The sequence below is a fragment of the Pteropus vampyrus genome, unplaced genomic scaffold, assembly GCF_000151845.1.
Source record: "Pteropus vampyrus isolate Shadow unplaced genomic scaffold, Pvam_2.0 Scaffold96, whole genome shotgun sequence".
NCBI lineage: Eukaryota > Metazoa > Chordata > Mammalia > Chiroptera > Pteropodidae > Pteropus > Pteropus vampyrus.
The window spans coordinates 309,520-335,436 of NW_011888877.1; the positions used below are offsets into that span (position 1 = coordinate 309,520).

At 36.9% G+C, this 25,917-nt stretch overlaps 1 protein-coding gene across 1 annotated transcript in view; it reads right to left on the reverse strand.

The window, feature by feature from the left end:
• Positions 1–25,917, reverse strand: part of CUBN (cubilin) — a 248,376-nt gene that overhangs the window by 171,194 nt on the left and 51,265 nt on the right. The window contains 5 exon segments of the mRNA XM_023533142.1: positions 13,580–13,767; positions 16,182–16,338; positions 17,127–17,308; positions 17,712–17,872; positions 19,169–19,361. Coding sequence (XP_023388910.1) covers positions 13,580–13,767; positions 16,182–16,338; positions 17,127–17,308; positions 17,712–17,872; positions 19,169–19,361 — 881 coding nt within the window.

Sequence of the window (25,917 nt, forward strand, 5' to 3'; positions counted from 1 at the left end):
ATATATATAATGGGTGTAGAGAACTTGAGCTGACTCATGTACAACATTTCACAGAAATCATCCCTGGCCGACCAGACAGGAAAGCAATGAATCGATGAATCACTTGTAAGGAGTTGGAAGGACATCACTATGATGACCTGGTGATGTGTGAACGCTGTGTGGGGCGGTGTGTGGGGCGCACAGCCCAACGTGAATCACACTGTGGAGGAGAACGTGGAGGGAGATGGCGGGCCATGACAGGGATGGTGAAGAGAACAGCAGAAACTGTCCTGGTGAGGGGGACAGGGAGAGACATCGGGTAAGGAGAGTGGCTCTGCACGTGTCTTCCTGCTGCAGCCTCCTGTCCCCCGCTCCCCCTTCTGTCCAGCCAGCCTGCAGCTCTAGCAGCTTAGCCACTAGCGCTCTGAAAGGGTGAGGACTGGTGAATTCTTAGGGCATTTCTTCAGATTTCCCCTCTCTGAAAAACAACTGCGATAGGATCTACAGACGCCACGTCATCAGAGTGGTTATTAAGCACATCGTTGCTGAAGTTTATGCAGGAATCTCCAAGATCAATTTGGAACTGTCAGAGTTTACTTTAAATCTGAGGGGCTTTGAATTGTTTCTGTAACAACTGTAGAAAATGCCAAATAAGAATCATAGAGTAGGGTAAAAGAGTCCCATTGTGGATGAGGAAATCCCAGAGGGTAGAAATGAATCAAACTGTAGAGCATAAATGAGACAAATGTTGAAGAGGAAAGCTGATAAGCAGAGCACGGAGATGGCTCCATGATGGCCCCAGGAGGCAAAGTGTCCTCCATTAGACACATGGCCATGCATTGTGCACTTGGATACACAGACACACATCCTCCCCAAGGCACAGGAAAAGCCACACAGCCATGCGCTCACAGGGTGGGGCAGGAAGTGTGAAATACCCATCTAAAATTGAACAATTACTCATAATGCTGGGCTCTGCATGAGAGCATGAAACCCATCAAAAGACCACAATCTGGGTTATTCTGTGTCACTCAGAATTAGAGGTCTGTTACAAACACAAACCATATAGTCTCCTTTCCATGTGGTGGCTGGTTGCTGTCCACTCTTAATAGTGCATTTACATTTTTACTTCTCTTTTCTCTGTATTACTCATCTTAAAAGCCACAGAGGCTGATTTGGGTTTTTTATTTTTTATTTTTTATTTTTTGGTCATTGTCTAATCATGGATGTGTGCAAGAATTTAACTATCAAGATATTCTACCTTTGTTTATAACAGTGGACATTTGAAACGATTCTAAATGCTCCACAAGAACTGGCTGCTTTATGATGATGGATTATGCAGTGTTGTAAGTGATGCGGTGTAACAGATAACAGAGGGAAACGTTCACGAGCTATCGTTATATGGGAAAAAGTCATTATAAGATAGATGTACAGAATGATCTCCTTTGAATAGTAAAATAAAGTGAATATATAGGGAGAGACTACAGGAAATAAATACCACTGAATATTATTAGTAGTGATGTAATTCAGATTATTTTGTGTTATCTAGGTTTTTCTACATTTTCTGAATTTTCTGCAATGATTATATATTTTTGTGTCATCAAATAAGCTTATTTTTAAAGCATTATCTTTGGGGACCAATACACACAGCAATGTAGGTATGCCCTAGTAATGTTTTTCCAATCCCAAGACTCCATACCCTTGCAGGCTCTCAGTTACCGAGCTGGTCTACTATAAATATTATACTATCGTCAGAGTCTTTTACATGTATCTCAAGACTGTGCATGGAAATTAGTCCATTAAAATGTTATTATATAATCTCCGGCATTAATTTAAAACTATATTTTGTCTCCAATGCTCCCTTTTTATAGTAACTAACTTTTTATTATTAATTAGACTAATTAATTCTTTATTAAAAAAGAATTCCTTCAGATGATCAGGGACTAGACGTCTCACAAACGTAAGCTGTGATAGTCACCGATGGAGCAGTAAATGCCAAATTCCCTCCCTAGAGTTAACGAAATGCTTTGAAAGCCAGGCACACTCCCTGTGTGCACTTGAACACTGAATTCCACGAAATGCAGCCTTCCCTCTGTCAACTGTACTACAGTGAAACACTAAACATTAGAAAAAATACATATTCTGCCTCCTAAAAGCCATCTGCTACAGATAGATTCGGAAACTGGGAAGAACTCGGTTCATAGAACAACATGAAATTATAGAACCTTGAGATGAAAGGACCTAGACCCTAGGTCCATGTAGACTCTTCCCATCCAGGGAGACCAGGAAAAGAAATCCTGTTAAATAAAGAGTAAATGCTAGAACTGCAAAGATGGCATTAAAAAAAAAAAAATTCTGAAATACTGCAATTGGAAATCTTTCCTATTTTAAAAAGTAGATAATCAATAAGAATTAACCAAAATCCGCAACGATGATTCCTAGATTTAGAATTCAGCATTCGGACCTATGCGTTCTAGTCCGTACTGCATGCCTGTCAGACGGAAGAGACCCCACCCACCTCCTCCTGTGACCTAGCTGAGGAGCAGAGCTAGGCGAGGGCCACCAGAGAAGGAAGTATGGATACCGCAATTCTGAGTTTTGAGCAACTAATGTGATTTTTGGTGGCTTCTAGGTAGCATGGAAATAATCGGTAGGTCTGATTGTTATTCATCCTGATTACGTCCTTCATGTCTGAGAGAATACTGACAGCGGAAACACGCAGCATCTCTTTTGAAACTGAGAGCAAAGGCTCTCTTTAGAAGGCTGGTATGTTTGCCTCATTAACTGCGGCAAATTAACACAATCACATGAAAATTCTTCATTATGAAGTATGGTCAGGAAAGATCAGCTTTTCCTTTTGAGGAAAGGGATTTTAATCACACTGAGATGAACATTAAAAAAATCACATTCTACTTGGGCATCTTTAGAGTCTTAAATTTCTTTTTTATAAAATGCTTCTCGTTATACTTCACTACAAATTATTTGGCTTAATTAACCAATAGATCCACTTCATTCTTAATTCCTTTTGAATGCAAATCATGCTTAGTGCAATGCTAGACTCATTTCTGGTATAGCGACATAAATTGAATTGTTTGATGTACTGTTATCCTTTTTCATGCATGTTTTTGAATCGCAGTTGTTCTCAGAATTAAAATAACTTATCTCTACATTCTAAGCAGAATGCCAGGCATCCTAGAAGCAAACTTTCTCTGACAGTTCCAGGAAGCATGACTCATCTGCCCAGAAGTGTTTAAGGAGGTGCCATGATAATGAAAACCCACTCAGACCCATTGCTGCTAAGACATAAAACTACATCTGCTTCTCTAGATTTTTCCCAACTGGCAAAGAGGATTTTAACTACTCCATATCTTGGTTTTAGGTATAGAATTCTTGAGGCTTTTGAAACTGAGAACCCAAGGAATGGAAGCCCTGCTTTCAACATATGGGGCCAATCTATGCTAATTACAACTGGGAGGGCTGTTTTAGAAACCATAGCTCTTCATTTATGGAAAATGTTTTGGAGAGCCAAAATTAATCAAAAAATTCTGTTTATGCTGAGATCATAATAAACACTATTTACTAGCATTTAACAAGTAATATTTATTAGCCGAGTTTTATTCTAATCCCTTCATTTGTTTTGCTTAATTTAAAACTTCTTGCAGCTCTATAATGCAGGTAGTACTGTTATCCCCATTTTAGAGCTCTGGAAGCTGAGGTATACAGAAGTTTAGTAATTCAACATTTTGAAAGGCATCACTCCTCAAGATTTTCTTATTTCCTTCAATAAAAGTGTCAAAACGCATTATGAAGCAGGCTACACACAGAAAGAAAGAGGAAAGCCTGGGCGCCTGTAAGACATTCTCTTCTGAGTGAGCAAAAGATGAGTAATTAAATCTTTGCTTATTATTAGCATCCCACAGTAGTTAGCAGATAGATATAAGAAAGCTTTCGAGTGAAACCCCAGAAAGAGACAGAAAGAACCACAACAGAAAGAGCTGTGTCTGAAGTTGCTTCCTACAGTGGTTTATCTTTATAGCAAAAAATCTGGAAACGAAGGTCATTGTTCCTGAGACCCGTACAGAACCTGTATGTCTTCATGCAACCAGCCATGATGTGCGCTCCAAACACAAACATATGTTTACATTTTGTTTATTAGAGAGGATGCAATCTTTAAAAGGATAAAAGAAGTCAAAGTCCTATCAAGAGCTGTATGCATGGAGTAAGGGAACTTGGAAGAGAAAGAGAACTCTGAAAGACGAAGGCTGCACCTGGGAGAAGTCAGACCTCAAGAGAGAGGAGGAGCCACTCATCGTAAGTGACAGACAGGTCACGAGGAATGAAGATGGCATATCCAGGACAGGGAGACTGTTATAAGGGTGAGAATCAACATCCTGAAAGTTTGGAAGAAGAATCTGAATGGCCACGTAGGAGGATGCTCTCTCCATAAGGAGTGTGAGGAAAAAATAAGCATTTCTTGAGTACGCAATATTTGCCAGATGTGTGGATTATCTAATAACAATTTTATGAGCAGGTATAATCATTCCCTCCATGTTACACAGGAGGAAACTGAGGCAGCAAGAGGGTAAATTCTGTGCCCAAAGTCACGGCTAGTTTGGAGGAGCCAAGTTTTGAATGCAGGAGGGCTCCAGAGCCCACAGTCTGGTGAGACAGACCTGAGCACGACCCTGGGCTCCGTCACCTCCTGACAGTGTGACCCTGAGTACTGTTACTTATCCAAGTCCCGGTTCCGTCTGTTCAATGAGCATAAAAATACACAATTCTTGGATTATCGTGAGGATAAGCGATAATATTTATCAAAGTGTCTATCAGAGTGCCTGGCACACAGCAGACATTTATTATTCTAATTCTCAAAACACCTGAGATGTGAAGTTTCACTTACTTGTATGAGGGTAAAAATGGGAAAAACTTAGAAAACATCTCTACGATGTTTCCCCAAGAACGTTCTATGGAATATGAATGTCCAATAGATGTTAATGAGTTAGAATCCTGGGCAAAGACTCATTCACCTGGAACATTGCCTTTGGTGTCCCCCTCCCTCGGGGTGGCCCCGCTCTCTCTCCTGCTTGTTGCCCTTGTCTGCAGTTCTACTAGGCTGTGTCCTGATGTCTTCCTTTCCTTCAGTGTCTCGTCCTCCTCCCACGCGATCCTTCACCCAGTTCTGTTGACTTTAGCTCCTAGTGCTCTCAGACGCTTCCATGACATTCTCCTCCACAGCAACGTGGGGAGAGAGCGGCTGCCGTCTCCCTCACCTGGGCTGCAGCAATGCATCTCCACCGCTACCCCTACCCTCCCTTCAGCTGATTCTCGAGACCAGAGTTTCTATAAGTGTCCTTCTGAGTAGTCTCAGCTATTTCCCTGCTCACACTCTCGAAAGGTCTCTTGCTCTTTGGAAGTCACTGAAACTCTACATGTGCCCACAAAGCCCTCCACTTGCACGTCCCTGCCCACCTGGAAGCCTCAGGCTCAGCCTCAGCCACACTGGTCTTTCTCGGTTCTGACAAAGATTCTCTCCTTGATCCAGCTCTAATCAGGCTCCTCTGAGCCTTCTTCTTGACTAGGTCTCAAATTTGGCCTATAAAAACTACAGATTCTCAGCACAAATGATTTCATCCACTCATTCCCCCCACATTATAAGACTTAAACGGTGATATCGTTTCTAACAGCTCAAGGCCACATCCCAAGGATGACCCCAGCCCCCCTTCAAGGCCTGAGAAAGCTCAAGGCTGCCAACAGCAGCCAACCCCTGAGAAAGCCCCTGACCACCCTTTCTTAGAGCACTTAATAGAAAGGACTTAGAATTGCAAGTCTTCCTTTGTCCCTCTGAGATGTAAAAATACCTCCTACAATTCAGGAGTGTCTTCTCTCAAGGATCTGAAAGCCATTCCTTTGAAATGTCATCATCGGGAAGGATAAGGCCCCTGTCTCCCAGTCTCTGCAGGAGGAGTAACTCTAACTCCCCTCTGCCAGCTAACAGACTCAACTGACCTGATCACACCCACCGAGCCTTTATGATTTACTTCCCTGACTTTGCCCCTTCCCAGTTTCCTCATTCTCCCTTTAAAACACCCAGTCACATCTGTGCAAATTGAAGCTGAGTTCAGTTCATACCAGACCCTCTTCCTTATTGCAGTAGTATATTACTGATTAAAATCTGTCCTTACCACTCTAACTAGCGTCTGGTTTGATCTCTGTCAGTTCTTCAAACACCACTTCCCTTAGTGAAACCTCCAGCTTCCTTCACACCTTCACAGGATGCCTTCTCTGACCCACAGCTGAGCTTGGTTCTCCCATTTCCTGTCTTCAGGGTGCCCAATAATAGTTCCTGATAGCACTTAACACAGCTTGTAATTAAATTTGTACTGTGTGATAAATCAATTAACACATCTCCTCCATGAAGACATGGAAAATTGATACTAAAAAAGTTGTATTTCCTCAGCTTACGTGTCTGAAATATATCTGAATGACTGAATGAATGGATACATGAATGAACCATGCACGTTTATGATAGTAAGAGCTTAAGGAGGTACAATAGCAAAAACAGAACAAAACAACAAACCCCGTTTGTGTTTAATTCAGCATTTCCTAGATTTACTAGAATTCAGGTCTCTTTATTTGTGAAACATCCACCAACATTTGTGGCAGAAACAGCTATGTGGTTTCCCCAAACTGACTTCCTCTTTGGGTTCCTGAATCACCATGTGCAAAGCAAGGAACACCTGCATCGAACTGTGATGTGACTGAGAGATAAACTGGTATTTTATTAAGTGTCTGAGAATTTACGAGTTCTCTGCAACAACAGCTGGGATTACCTTAATTAATTAAAATATCACTAGAGCCTGATGTTTCACAGTCAGTATGGAAAATGCTGCTTAGGCTGCAGACTAAGGAAACATGTATAGGTGTAAAACTGAAAGATTCAGGAACCTGGGTGATGTTTCTGTCCATTCTTTAATTTGAAATGCGTTATTTTGTAATTGAAAGAGGGCATGGGAGTGTGACAAAAATAAACAATGATATAACCATCTGGCGAACATGATGACATCAGCAAGAGGATTTGGCAAGAGATGAATGAATCTTATAAAGAGTAGTGGGAAATTCATTTGACAGAAGTCACTGACATAATCGAGAAGACTCGAAACTTCCATAAGTAGAAAAGGAAAAGGCGTAGAAAGGTATAAAAGGATGTAATGGAAGACAATAGAGGCAAAGGTGCCAAATAAGGGGAAGAGGTGGCGGAGTTTAGAATTAAAATTCAAAACTTGCAGAGTAAATCCTACGTTTTTAATGAGATAAACATAATAACAGTATCACCAAGCCTTGATGAGACAAAGTCTATAATTCAGCTATAGCAATGGGAAAATAAGACCTATTGAAAAATAAACATTTAGTAGCAGTCAAAGGTATATGTTAAGAGGATACCGATTAAATATTTATAACCTCCCAGGAGAGAGCCTTGAAGTGAGGGTACAACGTGCTGTCACAGTAGAAATGGGCCATAGATGGCAGCAACCTGTGGGGGCCTCACTCTACTGGAATCCCCAGAGATTTGATTGGGGAAGTCTGGTGAAGTCTAGGAATATGTTTTTCTAACAAGAGTCCCGCTGACTCTGAAATGCAGCTAAATTTAGTAGCTGGTTAGAGAGGCTTTGTACTCAAGTATCATATCAGCTTCTTCCTCAGTAAAGACTACAAATTTTTTAAAAGGAAATATGTCAAGACAAGCGCAGCAAAAGGAGGCGCACAGGGACAGCAATGGGGAGATCGTTCCAACCACCTGGACTGTCCTCAGATGTCTTTTTCTGGAAAAAGCATGGCACCTGATGAATTCTTTATATGCTCTCATCTCTCAGAAAGTAAATACTGAAGAGAAGTGCTACTCTGGACTAATTCTGGCTGGCAAAGAAGTGGTTGTTCATGCAGAAGTGACTGGAACATTAGGCGAGAGTGACCGCTGTCCCTAGAGCCTGTGATGATGGTACATGTCAGTCACAGGCCTCTGGGTTTAGGGAGCCAGACTTCAAAAGGAGATTAAAATTAAAAATAAAAAAGAGAAGCAACAGAGAAAGAAAAAATTTTTAAATGCTTAAAAAATTAAATTTTGTCATCAAAGTCAGGAATAACTTTTGCAACAATAAAACCTCTGAAGGAATCAATGGGCCCACAGGGCTACAGAGAAGCTTTCTGAACATTTTATGAGCACACGTACAAATCAGCCAAACTTTGAGAAATGGCACAGCTAGGAGAAAATGTCTATTTTTTAAAACTATCATTAGTGCAAAAGAAAGACAAAAATGTGGATTGGACCAACACCTGCAGAAGATAGCACAACGTGATGAAGGGGAAGTAGAAACATTCCTAGAAGAAGTTTGAAACTAGAAGAAGAGACATCGAAATCCAATTTAGAAGATAAGACAGTCAGTCCTTTAAATGAATTTTGTCAAGTTTAAGTGAATTCTACATTCAGTACATTCCACAGCACTGAAAGGTATGGTAACTACAGAATGAATTTTGTAATCTTGCTGAATTCATGAGTGTTCAAGGGATGTTTTAGCATGCCAGCAGAACTCATGTCCCTACTCAAAGAGTCTGTCTCTGCCCACACACGTGATCTGTAAGCAACCCTGTCTGGAGGGCTGGACCTCACTGCCCCAGAGCTGGTCATACCACCTAGAGGGGTGTCCATCCATAAAGCAGGCTAGATCCATGCCATTGTCGTCAAGCTGACGAAGATGAGCCAACTGTGCTAGTAATTTGCAGACGGGGGCAGTCCAGTTGGTTGTAAGCATTTGAGGTAAATGGTCAGGTAAAGATGTAAAGTCATGGTGGGGCGGCTATATTAAAACTAAAATTGTAAAGTTGCAGAAACTCAGAGGAAGCTTCTGGGGAGAGAGATGGGAATGGAGTATACACTGCAGGGAGAAGCAACGAAGCAGTGAGAAAGAGGGGAGAACCCATGAAGCTGCCTTTGCTCCTGCCCTCCCCCCGCTTCTTAGTTTATCCTGGGTGTCACGAGGTTTCCCACCTTCCTCAGAGTAACAGTCCTTTCACAAACACTCATCTTTTTTCCATAGTTTAGTTTGAGTGTGTACCTGCAACTAAGAATATAAAGCAGAACAATAAAAAATAGGACTGCCAGAGGTCTGAAGAAAAAAATCATTCAACTTCCAAAATGTAGGAAAGATTTATTCTAGAATCTCACAGATGAGTAAGATTAAAGCAATTTTTGAAAAAATTCGAAATTGGACACTAAAAATAATTTGTTAGCGTGTAGCAAAGAAAGAGGTGATAATTAATGACCACTGCTTATCTATGAAGAAGTCATACTAAAATTACATGAATTTCTCTTTGTGACAGTGTCACTAGAGTGGTAGATCCCAGGGCGCCATGGACACTCCCTCATGTCACTTCTGAGGGGGTGTGAAAGAGCATAAAATAGAGGGTGTGTGGTGTCATGGCTGAGAGCATTGACCTGGAGCCACAGCACCAGGTAGAAAGCCTGACTTCGCCATCACCTGTAATGTTTGTAACTGTGGACAACCTGTATCGACCTCGATTGTCTCATCTGTCAAATGGGGACAATATTTCCCCCATTACAGGGTTGCTGTTGTAATTTCTTGGCAAATAATAAGTGCTCGATGAAGATCAGCTATTATTATTACCAAGTTGTTTGGTGCTATCGCAAAAGTGTTCAATAACAGATAACAAAGAAATCTATTATTTTGAAGTATTCAAAACAGGTTGATCATCCTGTTTGACATTTTTATCAATTATTTTTGAAGATGTAGTAGGCCAATGGTCAATAAATTTTTATGCAAATGAATAATTTGCAAATGAATAATTCTCTACACAGCACATAACCAGGATTTAGAGGGACCACAATGTGAGGGAATCCTTAGGCAAAACAGTCAAATAGAACTTACTAGGAATACTATCCTATGTATGGCTATGAAACCATTATAATTTATGTTAAAGTGACCTAGAGATGAGAGGTCTTAATAGAGTCCAGCATTATGACATGACTAACAATAAACTCACTTAACCTCAGCTTACAAGACTAGAAGTATATGAACAGATAATATAGTCCCAGCATATTGGGCCCTGGCCAGATTAGCTGGAGTGCTGCATCCAATCCTGGGCCACATTTTAAGAGAAATGATGTGCAAGAGAACATGCAAAGGCGGGCATCTCATGCGAGCTTGTTGCATGAGGACTAGTTAGGGAAATGAAGGATGAGGATGGGAGAAAAGAGGCCAGGACTTGATGATGACCTGTCAGGAGAACTCGGACACTGAACTCACAGACTTAGACTTTGGTCTACGTTCACTCTCTCCCCTTCGCACCTTTTCACACTACAATCATGTCCCTGCTCCCGCCACCCCTCAAACACTGCTCTGCCCGGAGCCACACCGACCTCCATAGGACACGCCTCAATCTTGACCTTTCTTGACTCCTTGGCAATATCACCTTGTTGACCACTGTCACCTTCTATTATACTCGCTTCCCTCAGCTTCCACGACACAATAACCTCCTGGTCTTCTTCTCGTTTTTCACCACACTCATCCTCCCTGTTGACCTAAAACACGCTCCGGCCACTCTGTACATGTCTGTGCTGATTTCTCGCAAATTCATCACTTCCATTTGTATATTCGCTCACCTGTAAGAAATCTCCTTCCACATGGAAACTCAGACTCAAAATAAAAATGAATAAGTGAAATCAAGATGTAAAATACAGAAAGAATCCTTAAAGTTGGCCTCTCATAACTATATGAACAATACAGTCTTACTCCTTTGAGCAAACAATGCTTCCTCCCAACGAATATTTTATTTCCAAATCCGAATCATTTTATTTTGCCCAGAGGACAAAATAATAAAGGATGGACTAGATTCCCAATGGGATCTTTACCAGCCCACACCTCTCAGCAAAGCTGGGCACGATACCCGACCAGCACCTAATCAAGTCCTATCTTAGTTTCAGTTTTATTAATACAAAATAATTCTGGCTGCAGTAACAGTCACTCAATTGGAACTTGGCTAAAACACTTGAAAAAGAAACCTTTAACCAGAAGTTATTAAAATAATGAAAACTAGATTTTTGTGTTTGTGGTTTTTCCCTCCTTAAATGGTTATTTGTGCTTTTAAAATTTCCATCACAGACCAGCCATTGTGGCGATCGCTCTGGCCTTGCCCCTTGGCTTACAGAAGTGGAAAACATCTGGCAACAGCATCGTCCCTTGGAAGCCTCTGCTGAACTTCTGGTTCTCATTTGGTATTTTTGCTGCTTTCACCATCAATGTTGCACAAGGTGGATGGCCTGCCTGTAACAGCATCTATGAAGGGCCTCTCATGAGCTGCTGCAGTTATGGAAACAAGTAATTTGTTTTATCCCACAGTTTTCAAACACCTCCAAAAACTATCTGATGGGCCGTGTTACCATTCCGCCCTTGAGTAAGTACAAAGATGGAGTTTGGTCCCTGAAAAGGTTTCATCTCATTTCCTCCCCACTCCTTCTGCCAAAGCCTCTTCTAAAGTCCATTTTGAAAGCCTCCTCCCCACTGCAGCTTGCTCCATTGTGCTTTGCCAGATCACTGCACGGTCCTAGTGTACTGCAACGCATGCAACACTCGGCAAGGCCATGAGCTCTATTCTGGCTTGTACTAAGAGGGGTAGAATTACAGGCAGTGTGCAGGCTCACGCCACAAGGCCAGTTTGGAATTCAGTTCTTTGTCATGAACTAATAGCTATCATTAGGCTGATGCTACAATATGGCTGTGATATTCAATTCAACCTGACTGAACTCCTGTAAGGTTCCAAGTCTACAATCAATGCCTCAGTTATAAAGTTAGTAGAAGACAGCCCATAACTTCACGTAGCTTATAGTCAGGTAGGGCATGTGGACACAGTCGCAGCTGGCGAATATATGATATGACAAACTGCTGTGTTTGTGCTATGAACAAGGGGCTTTGAAAGCAACTTTTCCATCTTTTCTAAAAATGATCAAGATTTCACCATATGAAGAAAAGAAAAAGATGGCTACTCCAGGCAAATGGAATGGGACAAGCAGGCCATTATTAAGCTTGTGAAGACCATTTAAATATCAGACCATGGGAAATAGACTTAAAACCGTTGTCAAGCATGTGTTTATAAGTTTGTTTTATGTTGTGTCATATTTTCTTTGAATACTAGTCAATATTCTTTCTACTAAGTAAACACTTTGGCACTATTTCTATAATATTGAATTTTTCTAAATATAAAGCAAGATATTTTTTTAACCCATAAAATTATCCCTCAAAAACAAAGGAATCCATATTTTCAGGACCTTACAAATCCTCTCAAAGCACAGAAAGTTTTCTCCTCTTTGTTTTGAAAAACAAAAGTGCCATCTGGAAAAGATATTGTTAACTTCAAATAACTTTAATTAATGTTACTTTTTAAAAAAGAAATGGTAAAATGAGGGTTATGAAAATTTTACAAGGATAACGTATTTTTTCCTGGGAATACATCCTAAAGTTACAAGTGTTGGATGTTGGAAGTCTTTGCAAGCAAGACTTCTAAAACTCACTGATCACCTTAAAAAGAAAAACACTAAGTCACTGTGTTGTGGATGAGGAGATGGGGGGAAAATCCTAATGTTATCAGAGATGGTACTTGTCACTTCAGAAAAGATTCCTAGTGAAAACATCATATGAGGATTCAAAAGTGGTATATATTAACAATGTAGATAGATGTAAAAATGATATGTTAGAAGACTCAAAAACTGATTTTATTAATGATGAAAATGAGAGGTCAAAATATATATAAGTTGAATAAAATTGTTTTAAAGTATGAAAGTGGAAATCAATATTTCTAAATTAATAGTTTAGAAAATACATAATTTTATATTTGAATGCATAATTACACTAATTAAGTAAAATAGGTAGTTGCCTAATGGTACAATCTATAGCCATAAAAAGTTGCATAGGAAAGTTAGCAAAAAAGCTTTTTTACTGTAAATAAAATACCTTATTATAAAATTGGGGGATTACTTCATATTTTAAGTTGCTAAATTTTCAAGCTACTTTTATTGTTTAGCATTGTAGAGAGAGTTTAATAAGTGTCACTGGTGGTCATTATTATAACATCAAAATTTCCGTTTTACAAAAAGAAAAATGAACTAAATTGGACACAAATTTAAGAAGAAAGACAAAAATCAAAATCATGATTCCTAGTTTGAGGTAAATTAAGTATTAAATAAAGCCATCATACTCAAATATTCTCTGATCTCTTATTTATAGAGAACAAACATTAAAAAAAAATAGAAGTTACTTTCTTTTCTGCATTATTTAAACAATATGAGGTCACACTGAAACCTGAAAACACAGATAATTCTTTGTGTATATATCGTAGTAGATTAAGTACCCTTAATATTAAAATGAGGCAGTGAAAGAGACATGAAATATCCTGTTCAAATACCACGGGCAGCTGGTATATTATAGAAGTTTAGAGCACGATTAGGAAGTTACTTCTGCAAAGCCTGATGACTGCTGGTTTGGTTTGCCTAATTGATTTGAAAATGCAATGATTTATTTAGCTTCAGAATACATACCTCTAAATAGTCTATGGAGCAGTTTATGTGATTTTCCAATTCAAATCCTAAAAATATGTAATTCACAGTGTTGCCAGTTGTAGCTTGGATGGTCCAGTTGCAACGCTGATTATCAGAATAGGGATTTGGGTAATGTATACTCTCTAAGAGGCCATGGGTTTGATTCACAATCATCACGTTGTTACATGCTGGAAAAAATAACCATGACTGTTAGGAACCACAACCATATAATGTCATAACTGTGTGAGATTTTAAGAAAGCACCTAGATTATATATATATATAATTGCAGCATTTTTATAGTGAAAGCATCTCCATTTAAAACAAGTGTAAAATAATACTTAATTGAATTCATCGACTTTAAGGTGTCATGAAAATTGCCTGTTAAAGTGGGCATCAAAATCCTGTGAATTGGTGGACAGCAGAACAGACAGCTTAGCACTACTGAGAGATCAGTCTAATTTGCTTAGAGAGTGTATTAAATATGTTATGCTTCTGTTTTTCTAACTTTAACATTTGGAAGGAACAAAAATCTTGACCTTTAAATTCAACAGTTTAAAAACACTAAGTTCTATGTGAATGCTAAAAACAAATAACAACATGGCTTTGTTTATTCAAAAGTCAGCATGAAATTCACAATAAAGGCTCCTATTCGTCTACTTAGTCATCAGGAAGTACCAAACGAATAGAGGGAATGCAAAGGATTTGAAGAAATGAAAATCTTAAATTTTGAAAATGTCTTCAATCCAAGGTTGGAATTTTCTTCAGCTGAGTTTTCAGTGAAACTACACTATACACCTCTAGACTAGGTATAGCTCTCCCTGGGAGTCAGTGCTAAATTCTGCCAAACCGAATGACTTGAACGAGGTGCATTTTTTCAAGTCTTTTTCATGTTGTCGTATGATGTGCAACAAGAGAATGGGAAAATACACATTATATTGAAAACGTTTTCTCTGAAGAATGTAGTTCATAGGTGCATTTCTACTACAATATTACTTCACGGCAGGTGGCTAGAACACCATTTATAAACTTTGCTTTGGAAAAGTACACACTTGTGGATCTTCAAAGTCTTCCATTGCTGGAGCAGAAGAAGACTCAAAGTATTTCTCTTTGAAAATTTTTAGGTCACATTTTGTTCCACAAAGGATTTCTAAAGAATAATTTTGTTGTTTTAGATGTCTGCGAGAAGTTACAGATACTAGGCAGATAGGTACCGTGTGCCTCAGTGATGACAAAACAGGGCAGAGGAAAATATTTTTCGTTAAACCACTTTCATTAAACATATTCCATTAAATATGTTCTAGGCTGCTCTCACTGCTCAGAAATTATATCATCTGCAGACTCCCAATTTTAAATGGCAAATTATACAGAAAATCTCACTGGTTAGCTTAGATTTTACCTTTAAGAACCTATATACCCCATGTGCACTAAGCTACTCCTTCGGTGTTATAAATTATGAGAGAAAAATAAAATGTCACAAGAATAAAAAGAAAAGGGACTTTTCATAAGCTATCTGACTGTAACCAAGAAAATTTATCACAGCAATAACAAAATTAGAGAAATGATTGCATGTTCAACTAAACAGACAGATCCCTGATAGAATCTGAGATAGCTTTTCATACACTAAAGCTATATATCATTAAAACTCAGCATTCAAAACTATTTAGAATTCAGCCTAAGCCTCAGATGTAAGCGAATGTAAATCTTCAAATTCACACTTAAAACAAGGTTAAATATTAATACTCTCAACTAATCCAAATGTATATTCAGATTATGATTTGGTGACTCTGAATTCCATTTTTAGGCAATTGTGTAAAAATTATGCATAAATTTAGATTTAATGGGCCTGTACTTTCAAAATCACAATTAAAGTGTTAAATAACATAAATTCAAGGGAACCTTGTTTTCTTGAACATCCATTTTGAAACTTTTAGAAAGTGTTTAATTCTAGAAGGGAACTTTTGTAATCACCTAATTTACTCTCTTTTTTTTAAGAGACAAAATCATGGAACCCAGAGATGAAAAGTGGCCTTTCCAGGGGTTGGGGGGCAGGACAAACCCCTGGATCCCCGGACTTTCTGCTCAATACTCCTTTAATTCCACCAGGCTGCCTCATGGGAAAGCAGATTTTAAAATGGCATCTCTACAAAGACCAGATTTTCCACAGTAAAGAATGTGGCTATTCAACATATGATTCACAAGGACCACAGTTTCCATTAATAAAATTAAGGTATCTTTTGAGGTACAAGACAAAAAAAGAGGTACTATGTACAATGGAATAATGTCTAATTAGCAGATTATAATGTTTGATACAAATGAAAACTCATTAGCTGTTAACCTGTTAGACTGATCTTTAGCTGAATTGCAACTCATACTAGCATATTAAACACACTTCCAAGTTTCTATGGTTTACCACATGCTTTAGTTACATGATAAATGTAATGTATAAGCATTTCTCCCTCAAATAGTTAAATTTTTCTCATAAGGAGATAAGATTTATTTTAATGGCTCAAACCAAATGGGTTACTCATATTTTCATTTGTTTCATTCATCAAGAGATTGAAGACCCACTACAGGTTCTGAGCAGCCAGTATACATACTTACTCTGCTGGTATTTGGCCAGGAAGCCACCTCCTTGTTGACCTTCATCTGTCCTCAGTTTTAAAAGCATGCTGTCTCCACTAGAAAGAATGAGAGGCGGTTTCTCATTCCCACAAAGCTGAGCTAGCAAATGAGAGCTGGTGCTTGGGCCATCATATACCTTTAATAAAACATTTTAAATGTCAGATGATTATGGCTATAAACATTATGTAAAGGACCCTGTAATCCTTTAGAAGTAGGGAAGAAATACATATAGGACATAACGAAAGAATAGCTCTGAACCAAAATATCGTTAAAATTTATATTTAAATGTCTCTAAACTTGTGCCATGAACTCGAGCCACTTAGCCATGGCTGTGTATGAAAGTAAGGATGTAAACCCAGGTTTAAATCTGAAGATTGAAAATGAAAGACTAATACATATTTTTGAGACCATAGCTGTTATCAGAAGTCCTCCTTGCTTTTTCATTTCATAGTTTACAATTTATGACACTTCAATACATTTTTTATTGAAATTGTTTTTTAATGGACAAGGCTGAATTGCTAGTACTATAAAAAGTCTTATTTGGATGACTTCCATTATCCTCTCTAATTCATCAATACAAGCCTCTAAATTGTTATTTTTCATTTCATATATTGAAAATAGATAGATAATAATTATGATAAGTCTTACAACCCCTTGCAAGAGACTTTTAACCATATCTTAATTATCCATATTCAATATATTTTAAATGCTTAGTGTACCGAGTCATTCAGTAACACATGCTGTACTTAGAAGGCTATCATTTTCAATTAATTTCTTTTAATTTTGAATTCTGTTGAAAATGTTTATGTGGATTTTTAAACAAAATGGTCCCCTTTCCTGAACCTCAAAAATAAAAATTAATGCATTTACTCATGTTGGGCGAGGTGGGAACAGTGCATGACATATCTGAAATTTTATACATACAGCCAGATAATCTGCAGTGCAGTTTGGATGATGCTCCAAGTGAAAGTCTTCGAATTCCAGTTCAAATGGGCTGCCGTGACTGGACTTCAACCACCAGAAGCATTCGGAGCTGTGGTAGTAGGGCATCGGGTAGTTGGGAGATGTGAACGTGCCGGTGGGAGTGGTGAGATTGCCCCCACAACCTACAGGAGAGAGAGTTGGAATGATGCGCATCCTTTCTTTTCTGGTAAAATGGAATCTTCTTCTCCATTTCAAACTGATTACTGTTTGTCCCCTTTAAACTGAGTTGCAGAACAACTACATCACCAAAGAGTAGCTGGCCTGTAATCCTGATTCATGTCAATGTACTTTTCCTAACCAAGATGACCAGCTTGAAGAAATCTACCAGGGAGCCAGAACGTCTTCCCTTACTTTGTCCTTCAAAAACAAAAGGCTGCTATCAATTCAGAAACATTTATAATGTTGAAGTTTATTATAAATAATCACAAAACACAAACTGGAAAAAATGGATGGGTATGGCGATCCAAGAAACAAGAAACCAGTGCAACTGGACTCTACAATCAAAGACAGCTCTTTGCTACTTACCTGTTAATGATCCATCCCAGTAAGCTGAGAATCCAGATCTGGAGACAAGGCCATCACTCTTAAATTGTAACCATAGTTTGTTACTGTGAGAGATGATTCTTGGAGGTAGATTTGAACCACAGTACTTTCCCAGGGATGGTGAAGTTTCATAACCTCCATCTCTGTGAGAAAATACAGATGTAAACTTTCATTAGGTTATTGATATAACCTACTGCATAAACATTTAACATTATTTGAACCTTGAGATCACAAACAGATTAGTTTACATCAATCAATGTCTCTCGAAAACACTCTAAAAAACATAATTTCAAGTTTTAATTTATTAAATAGTATTCAAATAACTTAATAAAAGAATAACCATTACTATTGGCACAACATTTTTTATAACCAATTACGAACCGAGAAAAAGTGTTTAATTTTCTCCTCAAATAAAGTGTCTGGCAAATGTATCAGAGAACACAGAATAAAAAAGCCATAATTATTAACAGTGTATATAAATGTTGCTTTATTTAATGGAGAAACCTTAAATGTTTTCCTTCTAATGTGAAAATTTTCAAAATTTAATATATCATATATGATGTATTTAGCAAAATTTTAAAATACTTCTTTCCCCGAGAACTTTTGGGGTCTTAAATCTAGTTTATACTCTGTGGCTTTTAAAGACCTAAGGGGTAAAAAAAAGGATTCACTCGCATTAAAGTCTGATGATTAATTGCTGTAACTTAAGAAAATTATGTTATTTTAGCATAATATGGTACAATTGTGATTTATTATTTCAGCACCTTACTTTATATCATAGAATAAAATTTGCTATAAAATAATATAAAATTCCAAATGAAAAACAGATGTACATCAAATTGATTAAGCAATTTTAACTCAATAAAATAATCTCAGTAGATATCAATAAATCAGTTAACTTACCTTTGGTGCAAATATAACTTTTTAAATACATTCTGTCAAACTCGCAAAAAATTAAAGAAAAAAAAGCTTTGTACTGAAATTCACAAGCCTAGACTTTTGTGATCTGCACACAAAAAACTTTGTGAAAATCCTAAGATGAGGTTGCTATCTTAGCATCATTATATTATAATTAGACTAAATGGACAGTAAATTGCCTAAAATTTAAACTGTTTTTATATAAAGAAAGGAAATATTCAACAATAGCAAGTATCTAATTTCAGAGTGTCAGTACCTTTGTTTACTCTACCCAAATAAAATCTGGAAATTATTTTCAAATATTCCCAGTAAAAGAATCACTTCAAAATAACCACTGAACCTCATGCAATTGTATGTTTTTCTTCTCTTAAGTCAGGCTCCAAATGACAAACTTTATCTCTTGAGAAAAAGAGCACAAAAACTTTCCAGAGATTTTCCATAGTTCTTCCTTAACCTTTCCAAGAAAGATTATGAATGAAAATACATAATGAAAAAGATTACAGTGAAATAACAGTACTTACCTGATTTCCACAAAATCTGCTACACATTGTCTGCCAATGGCCTCCTCTAAGGAGAAGTTCTTGAAGTGCAGTGCAATCTGTTGGCTGGTTTCCACTGTGATCCTATAAACACATTTCCAGTTTTTGGGGTAATTATTGGGGAAGTTTGGAGAAGTAAAGATCCCAGAGTCTTCTGTGTAGTCTTCCAAGCATACTGTGAAAATAAACAGACCACAAGAGGGAAAATAGAAAATATTATGCTACATGTATAAGCCATTCAGCAATAAACATTTGGTTACTTTGAGCCAATGTACTTGATTTTCAATAGGCCATTCTGGGATGGTTAAAGAATGATTTCATTTCAAAACGAAGCTTCTAAAATCTCAAAGGTAAAAACAATTATTAACAGTAAATCTAAGCTAAGAAGTGGAAGTTTGTTATACATATTGTGAGTGAACAACTTTTTATGTTCTTGGAAATGTTGTAATTTTCCTAATTCATGGAAATTACCAAACATTAAAAATAAGCCCTGACAACAGAAATCATAGAAGGGGCCTAGAAATAACTCAGTTCTGTTCTCCTTTTCATAACCTTCCTTTAAAATGATTTTCACCAAAGCACATATTTATGAGAAATGACAAAGCAGGTACCTCCGCCATTCAGCGACAATAGAAGATGAGACTCAGGGAGCAGAGTGACCTTGCATCAATGCCCAGCTCAAACACTGACAAGCGATGCGACCTTGGACAAGTGACTTCACCTCTCTGAGTCTCATCTCTAAAATGGAGATGATAGCTATCTGTGAGTATACACGTGAGTCTTAGAGACAATGCAGTTAAAGGGTTTGGCACATGGTATGTGCTCAAAAAATGGTAGTAACCACCATTATGTTTCAAAATAAAACAGAAAAGTATAAAAGAAAAGCAGAGCATAAATTATGGGGAATAAACAAATTAATAAACAAATAAATTATGGGACTCCTTCACATAAAACATTTAGATAGTCCTTGGACAATTTTATGTCCTAAATAAATATTTTCTACTTTTAAGAATTTTAACTTTAGCTATCCAGTCATTCAGACTCTATATTTACTAACCAACCCAATCATTCCCCTCCAAAGCTGAGATATTTTCCAAAGAAAATCTAGTTTCAAGGTACCTTCAATTATATCCAGTAATAACATAAATCTAGTGTCCAGAGTAGACACAGGTCCTTGGCTAAAAGTTTTGGGGGAGAATAAACTATTCTACTTAATCATAAGTAAAAACAAAAAAAAAAAGTGAGGATGTTTAGGTGTGCTATTTCCCCAGTTGTTACTGTATAGTCTTACCCAGAAAAGAACAGAGGAACCACTGGTATTGAGAGCACAGAGACGCATAGAAAATACTACAGGTTCTACTACTTCTGTATAGCCTTCTGAGTGATAAGATTCACCAAATATTTGGTTTACTCTATTTTAAGCATTAAGTGATCAAGGCTTTACTGTATTAAAGGAATCGATAGTGATGTTTAACTTCAAAGATGAATGTCATACTTTTCTATATTTTTTTAGTCTGCCAAGATATTTTTTCGAGAGAGAAGACAAGAAGGAAGAGAAGGCGGGTAGGGAAGGAAGAAAGAAAGGAAGAGAAAAGACAGGGAGAAAGCAGGGGAGGGAAGGAGGGAGAGAGAGAAGTGGGGATAGAGGTGGTAGATTAAGTATTTCAGACCCAGTAATGAGTATTACTAAGATAAAAACTCATGGATCACCTGGGCACCCAATGAAAGCTATGACCCAGTTCCCCTGAGCTGACAGAACTGAGACTCATTGACGACTCCCACATTCAGATAGCTTTAGCCAGTAAAGCAAATATCTAGAGCAAATTATCTATTCATATCACTTGTTCTTAAAGAGATAATGCTCCTTGCTTACCCATTCTGCTTCCAGAGGGGAAATACAATTGCATTCAATATTTCTAATGCAATTTGTAATTAGTCTGCAGAAGAGTGGTATGTATAATCAAGTTCCCATGTAAAGAAACCTACTTAATGAAATTTTTGAGAAGGAATGATGAGTAATTTCCCTGTACCTTGTTCATATACAAGTCATTATTGCAGCATAACTATGGTTGGTTGTTAATTTCTACTGAAATGTTGATTTACATGTCAAGCTTCTTTTCTGTTGCTGGCACAAAGGTGAACACAGTCCCTGATGAATTCAAATGATCTTCTCACTGTTCACTTTGTCTGAAATGCTTTATCTAACAACCTCCCCTCATCCCCCTAAAATACTCTTTAACAATAAACTCTTACTCATCATTTAAGGTCAAATTCAAATACCATTTCCTCTGTGAAACCTTTCCCAACCAAGTAGAATTAATTCTTTTGTGCTCAATAAAAACTTTATGCAAACAGAAGTTTGAGCCCCAAACATATTTTACGATGATGATTTTTATATAAGGACATTTCTTCTAATAGACCTTGAAATATGAATATGACCTTAGTAACCATTATTAACTTTTATTTACCATAGTACTTGCCCAGATCACAATGTATTGAAAACTGAGAGGAGCGAGGCAAGTATCGAATTTCCTCCCACTCTCTCTCCCCGTTCGATTGCCCCCTCCACTCTTAGCGCCTCGCTTCTCCTCTCTGTCCTATCCTCTCTCCTCAGTAGAATGAGATTCTTTAATATTTTACATTTATTAAAGCTAAATTATAAAAATGTCTGCTTCCAGCCATGACAAGTAACTAGTACTGCATTCCATAACAACTACAATAATAGTATAATTCTGTCTTCCTGCCTGCTTCTTTATGCAATTTTAGTTATATCTTTTAATTCTATTTATTTTATAAATTCTACCTTACTGTTAAAAATAAGAAATAAGAAGAAAAAGCAATTTTTATATTTATCTAGTTATTTGCCATTTCTGGTCTTCTTCATTCCTTCTTATAGATATATATTTCTCTTTGGTATCCTTTGCCTTTGGTGATTATAATAGACATCGTGGTATTTCATGTAGTATAAGTATTCTAGTGATAAATTCTCTCAGCTTTCATTTGTCTAAAAATGTCCTTTTTGCGCTCTCATTTTGAAAATATTTTTGATGAATATTTAAATCTATTTCTCCCTCTCAACCTTTTAATGATGTATCCTATTTCCTTCTTGCCTATGATTGTTTCTAATTAGCATCTAGCCATCACTTATATCATGGTTTCCCTATATGCAGTCTGTCCTTTTTCTCTTTATTTTCCATGTATTTGTGAAGTAGGAAGAGAAGCATGTGAAATACAAAGTGTCAGGTATAAAATAGAAGGTGTATAAAGTAGTAGCATATTAACTCTAAGCAGACTAACCGGTAAGTTAAGAATGCATATTGTAAGCCTTTGAGCAAACACACCAAAAACTGAGGTATCATTAAAAAGCTAACAAAGGAAATGGAATGGAATACTAAAAATATTCTATAAACCAAAAATAAGACAGGAAAGTGGCAACAGGAGAAGAAAGACATGTGTGAAAACCCCAAAGCTAATATCATTCTTAAGTAGTAAAGGACTCAATGCTTTCCTCCTGAGACCGAGAACAAGGCCAGTACATCCAATCCCATCCTTTCTACTCAGCATGGCACTCGTCACTGCACTAAGATAAAAAGAGACAGACAGAGAGACAGAAGGAGCTTGAAAAGGAAAAAATAAAACTGTCTTTATTCACGGATATGATTGTCTATATAGAATATACTAAGGAATCCACTAAGAAGTTACTAGAACTAATAACTGAGTTTAACAAAAAAACAGGATACAAGATAAGAATCTTTCCAACAAATAGTGCTTGAAAAGTTAAATATCATTTGCTAAGCAAACAAACTTGGATACATAACCCACATGATATGGAAAAGTTAACTCAAAATGGATCATAAACACAAATGTAAAACTATAAAACTATCTTCTATAGTTTATAGAAGAATGTACAGGGTATACGAGGGAAACTGTCATCACTTTAGCAGGCACAGATTTCTTAGTCAAAATACAAAAAACAGTAACCATAAAAAAAAAAAAGGACATATGAAATTTTCAGTTCTTCAAATGATACCATAAAAAAAAAAGCTAGCTATAAGCAGTGAGAGAAAATATTTGCAATACATTTATCTGGCAAAGGACATACACGTATTCAGAATATATAACATTCAACAATAACAAGATAACACAGGCAAAGATGAAAAAAACAAGATGTATAAATTGTCAATAAGCATGTGAGAAGGTACTCAGCACTGTGAGTCACCAGTAACATGCAAATTAAAACAACAGTGAGGCACAACGATACAACTACCAGAAGCTAAAAATGAAAAGATTGCCAGGACCAAGTGTTGGCAAAGATGTGGAGAGAGTAGAATTCTCATTCATTACAGGTGGGAATATAAAACGGTATAACCGCTTTGAGGGAAAAAAAAAGTCTGGCAGTTTCTCATAAAATTAAACATTACTATATGACCCAGAAATTCTACCCTTAGGTATTTACCCGAGAGAATGGATAACATAAGTCCACAGAAAAATTTGTATACCAATGTTCATAGCAGCTTTTTTCATGATAGCTAAAAACAACCCACTATTCAAAAACAGGAGAGTATGTAATCAAATAATGACATATTCATACAATGGAAGGCTTTTCATCAATAAAAAGAAAAGAACTATTTATATAAAGAACGAATTTCAGAAGAATTATGCTAAGTGAAAGGAGCCAGCTATAAAAGGGTGTTCCCACTCATACTTGCCTTTTGAACGGGCAGAACTAATGGACAGTGACAAGAATCAGGCCTGTAGTTGTTGAGATGGAGGATGTGGAGGGATTGATCAAAAGAACCCAGGGATACTTTCTGGGATGATAAAAGTGTTTTATATTTTGAATGGAGTGGTGATTACATGGATGTACACATTTGTCAAAACTATGAATGAATTTTACTTCATGAGATTACAAAATAAAAATCTTTTGTTATATTAAAAGTTTGAAAGTTCCATGCAAAAATAGTTGAGTTCTCTAAGAAAATCCAATAAATAATTCAGATATCCAATAAATAATAAATAAAATTAAAATAGAAAAATTAAAAATATTTTGAAGGTATACCTACTATAATTAATAATACATAATTAATATTAAAATTTGATCGTTGTTTTATGAGATTCACATATCTTATTTTATGGAGAGAAAAGCAATGGTTCTCTGAGCTTACTGTGGCTATTCCCTGAAAGGCTAGTAATTCCTCTTACCTAACAATGAAGTCTGTACAATGTTTATGTTTTCTTCCCTTTACATTATAAATAGCTCTTTCTAGAACAATATTAATATGGAGAAATAGTAATGGTATGCTCCGGTTTCCTCTATGCATTTCAATAAAGCATAAATAATTAAAATTGAATACATTCTCATAAAAGGATGTTCATGTGTTGCCATAATTCTTACTATATCAAAACTAAATGCAAACATAAAAATGTCTTTTGTTCATATCTTTGTTGACGAAGGAAAACTCATATTCAGTGGCAGTTTGCTTTTTATAGTGGTCTAACAACATTTACAAAGAGACGAAGAAGAAAATTACAGTTTTTCCATCCATATATTCAACTGAACTACCAATGGAAAAGCACATCTCTGAAGATCAAAGACAGCTTTTGATAGGCCTCAGATATCTTTCTTTCTGACCAATCTCAGAAAAATTAAAAAGTTAAGAAAGAAAAGAGAAAATATGCAAATGTCTTCTATAGACCATGACAAAATCACAAAGCTATAGCTTTCTAAAAATCATGATGTATCTTTGCCCCAACTAAGTATTTTCAAATAAGTTTTAGTAACAGAGCATTCAGCTTATCATCAAAGGGGAAAATCTGAAACACACAGCAATGATATTACTTCAGGAATAGGAGACAGAGATCCTGTGGATTTGAAAATGTATCTCTTAGGAAGGCCCTAGATTATAGGTCACTGCTCCACCGCACCGTCCTGCTTTGCTTTATGTGATAACGTATGTGATTATCCAATAACATTAGAGATCAATCCATAGGTGATGCTTTCTAAATCATTTATGAGATGTTTTGTGTCAGCATGAATTCGTATGACCTCAGATCTTCTAGATATTTTCTAAATAATAGTCAAACCAGGAACCATCATCGGCCTCTATAGGCATACTTGGTTTAACAATCTTCAAAATGAAGACTTGAGGGAAGACAAAATTACAGGTTCGGTTTCTCCTTTAGGAAAGACGAATACTCCCTAAATGAAATCTAACGTTTTGTTCTACAATTCTCTGCTATGTGGTCAGTTGTGCTTTGTATTTATCCTCGCAGATGACCAATTCAAATGAATATAAATATAAGCTAATTCATTAAAGCAGCTATTGTAAAATCGTGCTTGGACATCAGTCATCATATTTTAAACCAGGCACAGTCATTGTGCTTTACAGCTATTAAGTAATTTTCACAAAGAATGTTTTGTTTTCTCTTCCCCAATTATGTGAAATGGTCAGGCTTCATAACTCCACTTTTTAGAGAGGTACAGATGAGGGATCTGAGACTTCTGGAGGTCAAGTTCTAAAATCACCTAGTTCATACAAGCTAAAGATAAAATTTGAACCCAAGTCCTTCCATTCCAAATCCAGTGCTCTTTAATAATCCCTGTTTTCTCTGTGCAGAAAATGTCAATTTAGAAATGAAAGCAAGTAGACTACTAAGAACATCACAATTAGATGTTTTCTTTAGCATTTTCATTCTCAGTACTAAAAAATATAATAAATAAATCTGAGCTG